The 16,098-nt window shown below is 41.6% G+C and overlaps 1 protein-coding gene across 1 annotated transcript in view; it reads right to left on the bottom strand.

Annotated features, from left to right (window-relative positions):
* Positions 1-15,012: 15,012 nt before the first annotated feature.
* Positions 15,013-16,098, bottom strand: part of LOC146477042 (ras GTPase-activating protein 1-like) — an 82,367-nt gene continuing 81,281 nt past the window's right edge. Inside the window, exon 25 of the mRNA XM_085114093.1 lies at positions 15,013-15,990. Within this exon, the coding sequence (XP_084970219.1) occupies positions 15,883-15,990 (108 nt within the window). The 3' untranslated portion in view covers positions 15,013-15,882. The remainder of the gene's footprint in view (positions 15,991-16,098) is intronic.

Genomic DNA, 16,098 nt, shown 5'->3' with positions numbered 1-16,098 from the left:
ATTTATCTCCAATTTTGCCTCTCACGCGTACAGCTGTTCGAACATCAGCCATTTGATTGGAGCCACTTTTCAAAGCCCGTAATTTCCCCTTTGCCGTCCGAGTTGCATTCTGGGTAATCTCGATACAACGACGAAATGGAGGTCCCGCCATCTCAATTCAGTAGTTTTTTTTATAAGTGTCGAGCCACCCGGTCCTACTGGCAAAATATCGCACACATCGTTTTCTTTGCAAGTCAAATCTCCCCCAAATTGCCTAGGTAGGTCCGAGAATCCACCCACAGAACGGCCAGAGAGACAACTTCACTCGTGAGCTACCATGACTCGGTACGAACACTTTTGGCGTCCCAGTCGCTATGAAATTATCTCTCACCTCTGAAATCTTTCAGAGGATTGCCTCTATTCTCCATTCCAGCTTTATGATGCCAGCCTGGGAGCTTCTGCAGTGCAAAATGGCCCGAAAGTACACTCATAAACCGACAACTTACCGATTAGAATGTGTTTGTGCTCGCGAGCAAAACAACAACGGTTCAAATAGGTGACGTCACAAACAAACTTGAGTCCTCGTTATTGCAGAGCAGCGAACATTTCAAAGGAGATCTTCATATAGGACAACTAAATCCGTTTTGGTCATCTACATCGAGATAATTCTCCAGAGAGACCAAGAAGTTTGGCAGTGAAAGGGCTAAGGGAAAAAATCAAGGTCACGTGACCGGGACTTGTGACATCACCAGATGAAAGCCATACACAACCATTACTCAAAACTATGGTTGGAGCTAGGATATCCAGGATCAGGGTTAAGATCTAGGGTTAAGGTTAAGTTCTGGCCCCTAGGGTGATGTACGTGTGAGGGCTATGGTTTGGACGAGGGTAAGTCACGTGACAGACACTCCCACCCAACTTTGACACTATTGGATAAATGCCTGTTGTCCTTTGGCTATCTTGAGTCTTAAATACTTTTTCATTTAAGCCGAAATTTCAAAATAACTTCCCCTCTTACTCTGATTTCGTCCTCTCTTACAACGTTGGTCATTTTTGGGCTCATGCCAGCTACCCTTCCCCTCTAGTTCTAATTTCCTGTACTCAGATCTCTACAATACTTTGCAAAAATACTAATATCGATGATATTTGCCGATTGGCATGGTTTCCGAGTTGAAATTAACGAGTGGCTGACAACCAGTATCTTTAGTTAACCCTTTCACTGCTAAAGGCGACTAATGTCGCCGTTTTAGAGGCTACCACTTTCAAGATTGGCCACGTTCTCAAATCCAGAAATCTGATTATTATGGTCCACTAATAGTGTTAATTAGTAAGTGTTTTAGGCTTTAAGAGCAAATAAACTGAGTTTATCTTCCGTTTGCCGTTCCATATCAACATTTATTTTCAAGCAAAACCAAAAATGCCCGTTTTCTGCGGCATCGACAAAGCTGAAAAACACACATCTTTGCTTCCAATTTTTTAATTCAAAATCTCATTTTAAAACCAAAATTCCTTCATAACAGCAAACCTTAATCTAATGACTAAGCATTTATCTCCAATTTTGCCTCTCACGCGTACAGCTGTTCGAACATCAGCCATTTGATTGGAGCCACTTTTCAAAGCCCGTAATTTCCCCTTTGCCGTCCGAGTTGCATTCTGGGTAATCTCGATACAACGACGAAATGGAGGTCCCGCCATCTTAATTCAGTAGTTTTTTTATAAGTGTCGAGCCACCCGGTCCTACTGGCAAAATATCGCACACATCGTTTTCTTTGCAAGTCAAATCTCCCCCAAATTGCCTAGGTAGGTCCGAGAATCCACCCACAGAACGGCCAGAGAGACAACTTCACTCGTGAGCTACCATGACTCGGTACGAACACTTTTGGCGTCCCAGTCGCTATGAAATTATCTCTCACCTCTGGATTCTTTCAGAGGATTGCCTCTATTCTCCATTCCAGCTTTATGATGCCAGCCTGGGAGCTTCTGCAGTGCAAAATGGCCCGAAAGTACACTCATAAACCGACAACTTACCGATTAGAATGTGTTTGTGCTCGCGAGCAAAACAACAACGGTTCAAATAGGTGACGTCACAAACAAACTTGAGTCCTCGTTATTGCAGAGCAGCGAACATTTCAAAGGAGATCTTCATATAGGACAACTAAATCCGTTTTGGTCATCTACATCGAGATAATTCTCCAGAGAGACCAAGAAGTTTGGCAGTGAAAGGGCTAAGGGAAAAAATCAAGGTCACGTGACCGGGACTTGTGACATCACCAGATGAAAGCCATACACAACCATTACTCAAAACTATGGTTGGAGCTAGGATATCCAGGATCAGGGTTAAGATCTAGGGTTAAGGTTAAGTTCTGGCCCCTAGGGTGATGTACGTGTGAGGGCTATGGTTTGGACGAGGGTAAGTCACGTGACAGACACTCCCACCCAACTTTGACACTATTGGATAAATGCCTGTTGTCCTTTGGCTATCTTGAGTCTTAAATACTTTTTCATTTAAGCCGAAATTTCAAAATAACTTCCCCTCTTACTCTGATTTCGTCCTCTCTTACAACGTTGGTCATTTTTGGGCTCATGCCAGCTACCCTTCCCCTCTAGTTCTAATTTCCTGTACTCAGATCTCTACAATACTTTGCAAAAATACTAATATCGATGATATTTGCCGATTGGCATGGTTTCCGAGTTGAAATTAACGAGTGGCTGACAACCAGTATCTTTAGTTAACCCTTTCACTGCTAAAGGCGACTAATGTCGCCGTTTTAGAGGCTACCACTTTCAAGATTGGCCACGTTCTCAAATCCAGAAATCTGATTATTATGGTCCACTAATAGTGTTAATTAGTAAGTGTTTTAGGCTTTAAGAGCAAATAAACTGAGTTTATCTTCCGTTTGCCGTTCCATATCAACATTTATTTTCAAGCAAAACCAAAAATGCCCGTTTTCTGCGGCATCGACAAAGCTGAAAAACACACATCTTTGCTTCCAATTTTTTAATTCAAAATCTCATTTTAAAACCAAAATTCCTTCATAACAGCAAACCTTAATCTAATGACTAAGCATTTATCTCCAATTTTGCCTCTCACGCGTACAGCTGTTCGAACATCAGCCATTTGATTGGAGCCACTTTTCAAAGCCCGTAATTTCCCCTTTGCCGTCCGAGTTGCATTCTGGGTAATCTCGATACAACGACGAAATGGAGGTCCCGCCATCTCAATTCAGTAGTTTTTTTATAAGTGTCGAGCCACCCGGTCCTACTGGCAAAATATCGCACACATCGTTTTCTTTGCAAGTCAAATCTCCCCCAAATTGCCTAGGTAGGTCCGAGAATCCACCCACAGAACGGCCAGAGAGACAACTTCACTCGTGAGCTACCATGACTCGGTACGAACACTTTTGGCGTCCCAGTCGCTATGAAATTATCTCTCACCTCTGGATTCTTTCAGAGGATTGCCTCTATTCTCCATTCCAGCTTTATGATGCCAGCCTGGGAGCTTCTGCAGTGCAAAATGGCCCGAAAGTACACTCATAAACCGACAACTTACCGATTAGAATGTGTTTGTGCTCGCGAGCAAAACAACAACGGTTCAAATAGGTGACGTCACAAACAAACTTGAGTCCTCGTTATTGCAGAGCAGCGAACATTTCAAAGGAGATCTTCATATAGGACAACTAAATCCGTTTTGGTCATCTACATCGAGATAATTCTCCAGAGAGACCAAGAAGTTTGGCAGTGAAAGGGCTAAGGGAAAAAATCAAGGTCACGTGACCGGGACTTGTGACATCACCAGATGAAAACCATACACAACCATTACTCAAAACTATGGTTGGAGCTAGGATATCCAGGATCAGGGTTAAGATCTAGGGTTAAGGTTAAGTTCTGGCCCCTAGGGTGATGTACGTGTGAGGGCTATGGTTTGGACGAGGGTAAGTCACGTGACAGACACTCCCACCCAACTTTGACACTATTGGATAAATGCCTGTTGTCCTTTGGCTATCTTGAGTCTTAAATACTTTTTCATTTAAGCCGAAATTTCAAAATAACTTCCCCTCTTACTCTGATTTCGTCCTCTCTTACAACGTTGGTCATTTTTGGGCTCATGCCAGCTACCCTTCCCCTCTAGTTCTAATTTCCTGTACTCAGATCTCTACAATACTTTGCAAAAATACTAATATCGATGATATTTGCCGATTGGCATGGTTTCCGAGTTGAAATTAACGAGTGGCTGACAACCAGTATCTTTAGTTAACCCTTTCACTGCTAAAGGCGACTAATGTCGCCGTTTTAGAGGCTACCACTTTCAAGATTGGCCACGTTCTCAAATCCAGAAATCTGATTATTATGGTCTACTAATAGTGTTAATTAGTAAGTGTTTTAGGCTTTAAGAGCAAATAAACTGAGTTTATCTTCCGTTTGCCGTTCCATATCAACATTTATTTTCAAGCAAAACCAAAAATGCCCGTTTTCTGCGGCATCGACAAAGCTGAAAAACACACATCTTTGCTTCCAATTTTTTAATTCAAAAGCTCATTTTAAAACCAAAATTCCTTCATGACAGCAAACCTTAATCTCATGACTAAGCATTTATCTCCAATTTTGCCTCTCACGCGTACAGCTGTTCGAACATCAGCCATTTGATTGGAGCCACTTTTCAAAGCCCGTAATTTCCCCTTTGCCGTCCGAGTTGCATTCTGGGTAATCTCGATACAACGACGAAATGGAGGTCCCGCCATCTCAATTCAGTAGTTTTTTTTATAAGTGTCGAGCCACCCGGTCCTACTGGCAAAATATCGCACACATCGTTTTCTTTGCAAGTCAAATCTCCCCCAAATTGCCTAGGTAGGTCCGAGAATCCACCCACAGAACGGCCAGAGAGACAACTTCACTCGTGAGCTACCATGACTCGGTACGAACACTTTTGGCGTCCCAGTCGCTATGAAATTATCTCTCACCTCTGAAATCTTTCAGAGGATTGCCTCTATTCTCCATTCCAGCTTTATGATGCCAGCCTGGGAGCTTCTGCAGTGCAAAATGGCCCGAAAGTACACTCATAAACCGACAACTTACCGATTAGAATGTGTTTGTGCTCGCGAGCAAAACAACAACGGTTCAAATAGGTGACGTCACAAACAAACTTGAGTCCTCGTTATTGCAGAGCAGCGAACATTTCAAAGGAGATCTTCATATAGGACAACTAAATCCGTTTTGGTCATCTACATCGAGATAATTCTCCAGAGAGACCAAGAAGTTTGGCAGTGAAAGGGCTAAGGGAAAAAATCAAGGTCACGTGACCGGGACTTGTGACATCACCAGATGAAAGCCATACACAACCATTACTCAAAACTATGGTTGGAGCTAGGATATCCAGGATCAGGGTTAAGATCTAGGGTTAAGGTTAAGTTCTGGCCCCTAGGGTGATGTACGTGTGAGGGCTATGGTTTGGACGAGGGTAAGTCACGTGACAGACACTCCCACCCAACTTTGACACTATTGGATAAATGCCTGTTGTCCTTTGGCTATCTTGAGTCTTAAATACTTTTTCATTTAAGCCGAAATTTCAAAATAACTTCCCCTCTTACTCTGATTTCGTCCTCTCTTACAACGTTGGTCATTTTTGGGCTCATGCCAGCTACCCTTCCCCTCTAGTTCTAATTTCCTGTACTCAGATCTCTACAATACTTTGCAAAAATACTAATATCGATGATATTTGCCGATTGGCATGGTTTCCGAGTTGAAATTAACGAGTGGCTGACAACCAGTATCTTTAGTTAACCCTTTCACTGCTAAAGGCGACTAATGTCGCCGTTTTAGAGGCTACCACTTTCAAGATTGGCCACGTTCTCAAATCCAGAAATCTGATTATTATGGTCCACTAATAGTGTTAATTAGTAAGTGTTTTAGGCTTTAAGAGCAAATAAACTGAGTTTATCTTCCGTTTGCCGTTCCATATCAACATTTATTTTCAAGCAAAACCAAAAATGCCCGTTTTCTGCGGCATCGACAAAGCTGAAAAACACACATCTTTGCTTCCAATTTTTTAATTCAAAATCTCATTTTAAAACCAAAATTCCTTCATAACAGCAAACCTTAATCTAATGACTAAGCATTTATCTCCAATTTTGCCTCTCACGCGTACAGCTGTTCGAACATCAGCCATTTGATTGGAGCCACTTTTCAAAGCCCGTAATTTCCCCTTTGCCGTCCGAGTTGCATTCTGGGTAATCTCGATACAACGACGAAATGGAGGTCCCGCCATCTTAATTCAGTAGTTTTTTTATAAGTGTCGAGCCACCCGGTCCTACTGGCAAAATATCGCACACATCGTTTTCTTTGCAAGTCAAATCTCCCCCAAATTGCCTAGGTAGGTCCGAGAATCCACCCACAGAACGGCCAGAGAGACAACTTCACTCGTGAGCCACCATGACTCGATACGAACACTCTTGGCGTCCCAGTCGCTATGAAATTATCTCTCACCTCTGGATTCTTTCAGAGGATTGCCTCTATTCTCCATTCCAGCTTTATGATGCCAGCCTGGGAGCTTCTGCAGTGCAAAATGGCCCGAAAGTACACTTATAAACCGACAACTTACCGATTAGAATGTGTTTGTGCTCGCGAGCAAAACAACAACGGTTCAAATAGGTGACGTCACAAACAAACTTGAGTCCTCGTTATTGCAGAGCAGCGAACATTTCAAAGGAGATCTTCATATAGGACAACTAAATCCGTTTTGGTCATCTACATCGAGATAATTGTCCAGAGAGACCAAGAAATTTGGCAGTGAAAGGGTTAAGGGAAAAAATCAAGGTCACGTGACCGGGACTTGTGACATTACCAGATGAAAGCCATACACAAGCATTACTCAAAACTATGGTTGGAGCTAGGATATCCAGGATCAGGGTTAAGATCTAGGGTTAAGGTTAAGTTCTGGCCCCTAGGGTGATGTACGTGTGAGGGCTATGGTTTGGACGAGGGTAAGTCACGTGACAGACACTCCCACCCAACTTTGACACTATTGGATACATGCCTGTTGTCCTTTGAATACAATAAAATCTGCAATTCCACAGCGACAAACCAATGAGTGGTGCCGGATCACTTGTAGACCTGGATCAGCAAATTATCTCAAATAGAAAATATTAACGGCAGACTGATCCCAACGGCGGAGGTGACAAGCTTGAGAGAGCAAACAACAAAAGCTAGAATAACATATATATATTTGTTTTTTAAAAAAACAGATTTTTTTGCCCGATATTTCGGTTTGCAATACAAACCTTCCTCGGGGGCTGAACGAAAAAGAAAAGTGAGAAACATAAAAGGATCGTTACAAAGAAGATTTAAAATATAAAATGCGTGACAATGATTGGTTGTTTAGGACTAAATGTGAGACATGTCATTGGCGTGTTTCGTCACGTCTATTTATACCAAGAGGGTGCAATGTTTTAGCTTTGTTGATTAAATGAGCTTCACGAGCCTTTCTAACTGAGTCACGTTTGCTGCGTATAAGTTCAAGCGGGATTAGTTGGACGTCGTTGATTGAGTGGCCAGGTTGGTTGAAATGTAGCGAGACAGGAGTGGGGTTGAGTAGTTGATGGTGATTCAGGATAGATCTGCGATGCTCCCCGAAACGTTCATTAAGTTTGCGCTTTGTCTCCCCAATGTATTGGGAGTGGCACTTCTTACATTGAATTAAATAGATTAGGTTTTTGGAATTACAAGATATGTAGTCAGAAATTTTGCGTGATTCGTTAGTGTTGAAAAAAGTGTAGTTCGTTTGACCTTCTTGGAGAAATGAGCAAGTTAGGCATCGTGGGTGGTTGCATTTATGAATTCCAGCGGGTTGTTGGTTGGAGGGCTTGTTTTGAGGTAGCTCGGAATGGACCAGGAGATCACGTAGACTTGCGTTACGTTTGTAGGCGATAACTGGTGGATGAAGGAAAACTTGTTTGCAGTTGGCGGAGGACTGGAGGATGTTGATATGTTTTTTCACAAAAGATGAGATTTTGGGAAGTGCAGGATTGAAGGATATGACGAAGGGTGTTCTGTCTGTTTTTTGTGGCTTTCTGTTCTTGTGGCTGTAGTGTTGCGTGACGTGGGATAGCTCGTACGCGATTTGCATCTTTTTGTAGGGAATAGCGGCTATAACCACGTTGGACCAGGTGCTTGATGAGTTCTTCGCTTCGTTTATCAAAGAAAGCGTCAGTAGAGCATATGCGACGGATTCGCAGGAAAAGGCTGAATGGAATAGTTTGTTTAGTGTGGTTCGGGTGGCATGACGTTTTGAGGAGGTATTGATGCTTGTCTGTGGGTTTTGTGTGGAGATCGGTTTGGATGTGGTTGTTGCTGAGGTGGACTTGGACATCTAGGAAAGGGAGTGTCTGATGAGAGGAATTTGAGTATTCATGGGTAAATTTGATACTCGCGTGAATAGAGTTTAAGTATCTGATGAAATCTTTAAGGTGTTCCTCTCCTTCTGTCCATATCATAAAGACATCATCGATGAACCTCCACCAAACGAGCGGCTTGAGAGGAGCGTTTCCAATGGCGTGTTGTTCAAATTTACCCATGAATAGATTAGCGTATGAAGGTGCCATGCGGGTTCCCATAGCTGTCCCGTGTACTTGTAAATAGTGTTCGTTGTTGAAGGAAAAGTTGTTCATTGTAAGAATCATTCTTATGAGATCACATATGCTTTCAGCAGGAAGGGATTTGTTTTGACGAGTCTTTAGAAAATGGCGGCAGGCTTCGATGCCTTCGTTATGAGGAATGTTAGTATACAATGAGGAAACATCCAGGGTGACAAGGAGGGCGTTTTCCGGTAGAGGTCCCAGTTTCTCGAGTTGAAGAAGAAAGTGTGTAGTATCTTTTATGAATGAAGGAAGATTCTGAACAAGGGGCTTTAGGTGGTAATCGACGAACTCGGAAATGCGTTCAGTAGGGTGGCCATTGCTGGATATGATGGGTCGGCCAGGGTTGCCTTGTTTGTGGATTTTAGGAAGAATGTAGAAACGACCAGTCTTGGGATCAGAGTTGGATGAGAGGTATTTAAATGTCTCATAGTCAATGAGATCATTTTTGTGTAAACGGGTAGTGTATTCTTTGACGCGTTCGTGTATTTTGCTTGTAAGGTCTGAAGATTGTTTTTGATAATATTTAGTGTCATTGAGCTGTCTGCGGCATTCATCAACATACCAGGAGTAGTCCATTATAACAGTTCCTGAGCCCTTATCGGCTGGTTTGATGACTATATCTGAACGTTTCCTGAGTTTTGTGAGAGCTTTGCGTTCTTCCATAGAGAGATTGTTGTGGATAGTGGCTGGTTTTGAGGTCATGATCTCATTTTCGACTGCATTGATAAAAGTGTCAAGGGCTATGTCCCTTCCATTAGAAGGAGTCCATGATCCCTTGCATCTGAAGCGCTTGACTTCATGATCAGATGAAAGATTTGGATCAGTTAGGTGTTGTTGTTGTTGTTGTTGTTGTTGAAAGAATTCTTTTAGTCGTAAACGTCTTGCAAAATCGTTGATATCTGCTTGTATTTCTGACCAGTTGACACTTTTGGGGGTGGGGACGAAGGTCAGTCCTCGTGATAATAGTTTGGTCTCAGAGTTTGAAAGTCGTACGGTAGAAAGGTTGATCACTGTTTCCTTGTCTTGTAGTGGTTGTGATATGTTATTGTTTTGGGAGCGGGTTCTGCGATTTTTTTTGTGTTGGTTGACGTTTGTTGGTGTTCTAGGAGTGGAGTTGGCTGTATTTCTGTTGGGAGGATCGGAAGGAGCAGTGATGACATTGCGTACAGGGTTGGTATTTTCAGCATCAGTTTGTTCCGCATTATTCATCGATGTTGGGTTATTTTCTGCAGGTTGATTAGATGCATCGTTATTAATGTCAGTTGGAGGCATACGTTTTAATTTCTTAGTGCGGAGTGAATTTAGATTGTTGCTGAGGTTGAATGCCATATTTTCAATGAGAGTAGTTAAGATGGTGTACGTTGAATGATTATTAACGGAGGTTCGCAGGTCTTCCAGCTGATTGCTTAAAAGCGTTGTTAACAGTTTAATGTGATTGTGGGTTTCTTCCAACAGGAGCTGGAGTTGTTGTCTGGCGAGGTTGTTGAGGTTTTCATTCCATTTTCTCCAGAAGAGGGGGTTGTCTGAGTGGATGGCTGGGGTGCATTTAGGAAGTAAGCCTTTCGGAATCAAATCCTTCGTTGCGTAGATTGTGAAGTTAGTGTGGTGACTTTCATAACGCACAAGTTTCAGTTTGGTTCGTTTGGCTTTATTAAAGAACTCTTTGGTAGAAGGAGGAAGGTCAGAGATACGTTGGGGCCCAGGATTAGATTCGACGTCCATGCAGAGCAGGAGATGTGAGGTATTTGGAGAGTAGAGGCATTTTGAAGCTGTTGCTCCTGGCGTGACATTTATGTTGGTGTGAGAAGTCTTGGAGGGTCTGTAACTGTAGACGGATAAATGAGCTAAGGTTTCATTTGAGTCAAAAGCAGTAGTTGTAGACGCGAGGAAAGTGAAACAGGATGAACATACCAAAAGTAAACATAGGAAACGAAAAATGTTGTATTGATGAGGTTTGCTTTTTCTATAAGAGATGGCCGTTGATTTTCGTCTTTTTTAAAAAACAAATATATTTCAGTTATTCTAGCTTTTGTTGTTTGCTCTCTCAAGCTTGTCACCTCCGTCGTTGGGATCAGTCTGCCGTTAATATTTTCTGTTGTCCTTTGGCTATCTTGAGTCTAAAATACTTTTTCATTTAAGCCGAAATTTCAAAATAACTTCCCCTCTTACTCTGATTTCGTCCTTTCTTACAACGTTGGTCATTTTTGGGCTCATGCCAGCTACCCTTCCCCTCTAGTTCTAATTTCCTGTACTCAGATCTCTACAATACTTTGCAAAAATACTAATATCGATGATATTTGCCGATTGGCATGGTTTCCGAGTTGAAATTAACGAGTGGCTGACAACCAGTATCTTTAGTTAACCCTTTCACTGCTAAAGGCGACTAATGTCGCCGTTTTAGAGGCTACCACTTTCAAGATTGGCCACGTTCTCAAATCCAGAAATCTGATTATTATGGTCTACTAATAGTGTTAATTAGTAAGTGTTTTAGGCTTTAAGAGCAAATAAACTGAGTTTATCTTCCGTTTGCCGTTCCATATCAACATTTATTTTCAAGCAAAACCAAAAATGCCCGTTTTCTGCGGCATCGACAAAGCTGAAAAACACACATCTTTGCTTCCAATTTTTTAATTCAAAAGCTCATTTTAAAACCAAAATTCCTTCATGACAGCAAACCTTAATCTCATGACTAAGCATTTATCTCCAATTTTGCCTCCCACGCGTACAGCTGTTCGAACATCAGCCATTTGATTGGAGCCACTTTTCAAAGCCCGTAATTTTCCCTTTGCCGTCCGAGTTGCATTCTGGGTAATCTCGATACAACGACGAAATGGAGGTCCCGCCATCTCAATTCAGTAGTTTTTTTTATAAGTGTCGAGCCACCCGGTCCTACTGGCAAAATATCGCACACATCGTTTTCTTTGCAAGTCAAATCTCCCCCAAATTGCCTAGGTAGGTCCGAGAATCCACCCACAGAACGGCCAGAGAGACAACTTCACTCGTGAGCCACCATGACTCGGTACGAACACTTTTGGCGTCCCAGTCGCTATGAAATTATCTCTCACCTCTGGATTCTTTCAGAGGATTGCCTCTATTCTCCATTCCAGCTTTATGATGCCAGCCTGGGAGCTTCTGCAGTGCAAAATGGCCCGAAAGTACACTCATAAACCGACAACTTACCGATTAGAATGTGTTTGTGCTCGCGAGCAAAACAACAACGGTTCAAATAGGTGACGTCACAAACAAACTTGAGTCCTCGTTATTGCAGAGCAGCGAACATTTCAAAGGAGATCTTCATATAGGACAACTAAATCCGTTTTGGTCATCTACATCGAGATAATTCTCCAGAGAGACCAAGAAGTTTGGCAGTGAAAGGGCTAAGGGAAAAAATCAAGGTCACGTGACCGGGACTTGTGACATTACCAGATGAAAGCCATACACAAGCATTACTCAAAACTATGGTTGGAGCTAGGATATCCAGGATCAGGGTTAAGATCTAGGGTTAAGGTTAAGTTCTGGCCCCTAGGGTGATGTACGTGTGAGGGCTATGGTTTGGACGAGGGTAAGTCACGTGACAGACACTCCCACCCAACTTTGACACTATTGGATAAATGCCTGTTGTCCTTTGGCTATCTTGAGTCTAAAATACTTTTTCATTTAAGCCGAAATTTCAAAATAACTTCCCCTCTTACTATGATTTCGTCCTTTCTTACAACGTTGGTCATTTTTGGGCTCATGCCAGCTACCCTTCCCCTCTAGTTCTAATTTCCTGTACTCAGATCTCTACAATACTTTGCAAAAATACTAATATCGATGATATTTGCCGATTGGCATGGTTTCCGAGTTGAAATTAACGAGTGGCTGACAACCAGTATCTTTAGTTAACCCTTTCACTGCTAAAGGCGACTAATGTCGCCGTTTTAGAGGCTACCACTTTCAAGATTGGCCACGTTCTCAAATCCAGAAATCTGATTATTATGGTCTACTAATAGTGTTAATTAGTAAGTGTTTTAGGCTTTAAGAGCAAATAAACTGAGTTTATCTTCCGTTTGCCGTTCCATATCAACATTTATTTTCAAGCAAAACCAAAAATGCCCGTTTTCTGCGGCATCGAGAAAGCTGAAAAACACACATCTTTGCTTCCAATTTTTTAATTCAAAATCTCATTTTAAAACCAAAATTCCTTCATAACAGCAAACCTTAATCTAATGACTAAGCATTTATCTCCAATTTTGCCTCTCACGCGTACAGCTGTTCGAACATCAGCCATTTGATTCGAGCCACTTTTCAAAGCCCGTAATTTCCCCTTTGCCGTCCGAGTTGCATTCTGGGTAATCTCGATACAACGACGAAATGGAGGTCCCGCCATCTTAATTCAGTAGGTTTTTTTATAAGTGTCGAGCCACCCGGTCCTACTGGCAAAATGTCGCACACATCGTTTTTTTTGCAAGTCAAATCTCCCCCAAATTGCCTAGGTAGGTCCGGGAATCCACCTACAGAACGGCCAGAGAGACAACTTCACTCGTGAGCCACCATGACTCGATACGAACACTTTTGGCGTCCCAGTCGCTATGAAATTATCTCTCACCTCTGGATTCTTTCAGAGGATTGCCTCTATTCTCCATTCCAGCTTTATGATGGCAGCCTGGGAGCTTCTGCAGTGCAAAATGGTCCGAAAGTACACTTATAAACCGACAACTTACCGATTAGAATGTGTTTGTGCTCGCGAGCAAAACAACAACGGTTCAAATAGGTGACGTCACAAAAAAACTTGAGTCCTCGTTATTGCAGAGCAGCGAACATTTCAGAGGAGATTTTCATATAGGACAACTATATCCGTTTTGGTCAGCTACATCGAGATAATTGTCCAGAGAGACCAAGAAATTTGGTAGTGAAAGGGTTAAATTCGTTCTCGCTCAATTCTAGTTGCCAAGATGCAGAAGAAAGAAAAGAGCTGAGCAACCAAGCTGTTTTGAACTTAGCGTGTCACAATCCATTCCTGTCTGGAGTGTCATAACCAAAAACCAGATATCATGTTCTATTCTCGAGTTCTGGGTAGTTACCACCTGAACCCTGTATAATATAAATTCTTTCATCCTTTGAAGAATATTTCATCTTTGTAAGAATTTTCACCGCCATTAACCCTGTCAACGCCTAAGAACCACCAAATAATCAACCTAATAGCTTATGTAAATCAAGACTAGAAGAATAGCTTTAAACAGACATGAAATATTAAATACATGTCTTTCTACCTACCTACCTATCCGTCCCACCCTCTGTCCCTCCGTCCGTCCGTCTGTCTATCATGATCTAGGTGAGACGGCTGAGAACAACACTATAGACAACAGGCAATTTACTTGGGCCAAACGTTGTTATTAAGCCCCGTTTAAACTAACCTTTGCTTCAACATGCGTTCAACACTGTTGAACCAAATGTCGGGGGCGTTTGAACAGGTCCTTCAACTTTGTTGAAAGTGCAAAAAAATATTGAAAGCGTGTTGAATCAAATTTAAATTGGTTTAAACTTTCATTCAACATCGTACGGTTTCAACATTTCCTTTATTCTTGAAAAGGTTGAATGGCGTTGAAGCCGTTTGAACACTCCGTTCATCCAACATTTGCCCAACTTCCGTTCAACTTTTGTTGAACGAATGCTGGTCAAACGTTGAAACCATTTAAACGGGCATTTAGTTTTATTGCAGCCTTCTTCGTACTGTGCCCTCAGCTGGCTGCTAAACGTCTAACAATGCCGTTGACCTCAATAATTATCTGTGAAACAATACCGTAACCGAGTGGTCACAACGGTATAAACTATAAAACAAGTTCAACTGTGATACGAAAAAAAAGAAAAAACAAATCTTGAAAGATTAGGGCACAAAGTGTTCTACACCTGAGCACTTTGTCATCTGTAAAAAATAAATTATGTTATTTGATAAACGGTATGGCCATATCTAATGAATATTGAAGCGGCTGTTCAGTTTAACAGAGGTAAAACCCAAAGTATACTCGTTGGAACTTTGATGACGGAACCTGCGACCAGTTAACAGAGGTCACGTTTACTGTAAATAAGGCGACATTGAAAACCGACCACTTAATACATCATGACTGCTTAATGAGGGGCCGCTTCGAATGCAGTTTGTGGTTTGCAGCGGAACAGGAGAGGTAAAAAACCGTGAGCTCTCAGTTGGCTTTATCTTGAAAAAAAAAAAAAAAAAAAAAAACGCGTTAAAGGAGGAGTAACTGTAACGAAAAAAACCACAACCACCCTGACTTCAGACCAAGGTGGTCTGGAAAGCATGCGTTTATTTTTCGTGACACCTCGATGTCTCGGCGTCGCTGCTCGTACACGGGGAAAAATATACACTGGCACCCAGGGGCGTATCACAATAGAACTAAACTTCAGATCAAATAATAAACATTTCATTTATTGCAAAATATCGATTTATAACATTTTTTTAATTTGATCATCAGGGAATATCTTTTGTGCGATATTGGGTCAGGAGGGAATTTCGAACTTCAAAATCTCTGTTATCTACAATTTTTTTGCTTTCATGCAATGATTCGGGTTGTCATAGTGGTAAACATTGTGGTCACTATACCCGTTTGATCCACTTAGCGGAAGCCAAACTATGATATTTTTTTTATTTTTTTGTACAAGGGGATTTTAGAGAAAATGCACGGAGACGACTTCTCAACCTAGACAGGCAATATTCGAGCCCGAGAGCGGTTAGTCCAGTCGACTTGCTTAACATATTTTTTCATGGACTCATCATGCACCCGTCATGAACTTATTCATAAGAAACTTGGTAAATGATGAAGAAAAACAATAATCATCGGCAATTAAAAAAGTCCAAAGATATCACACAAAACACCTAAAAAAAAACAAAAACCAAAGAAACCAAAAAACCAAAAAAAAAACGCCTTAAGAAAATCTGGCATTTTTACATTTCATGAAGTAATTCAAGGGTATATTTCATCAGAAAAGATTTCACTTGAATTACTGTGGCTTATCCATGTTCCTATGTTAGTTTTTTGTGTATTGTTGTCGTTATTCGCACCTCTTAACGAATCAAAACGTAAAAACACAGGGCACGTGAGCAAAGTTTTTTTGGCTTTACCAGCTGATGGGCTTAATGTTTCCCTCTTTATAACTGATTTACTAATTGGAAGACTCACTGCATGATGCATGGTTACGTTTCTTGCTTGCTTGTTTTCGTTTTCCTCTAAAGAATAATCTGAAGTTTGTGAGTTTTTCACAAGGCCTTTGTCGATAGTCAAACCAACTTTTCCGTTCTGCTTGATAGAGCGTAGTTTTCTTGAAGAAACTGTTGTTCCCGTTGCCTCAGGGTTTCTGTAACAGCTACAAGCTTTTTTAACGCTGGCTGAAAGGAACAAATAGAAAAAAACTAAATGAGAAATACCACGGCTTTTGGGACAACTCCTCAAGCGAACTTGTCCCTTTCCAATAAAAGAAGTATTCCAACGATAAG

Source organism: Pavona decussata, unplaced genomic scaffold (assembly GCF_977016875.1).
Source record: "Pavona decussata unplaced genomic scaffold, jaPavDecu1.1 SCAFFOLD_72, whole genome shotgun sequence".
Classification (NCBI taxonomy): Eukaryota; Metazoa; Cnidaria; class Anthozoa; order Scleractinia; family Agariciidae; genus Pavona; species Pavona decussata.
The sequence above is the reverse complement of the archived record's forward strand: the minus strand, read 5'-3'. Positions and strand labels throughout refer to the sequence as shown.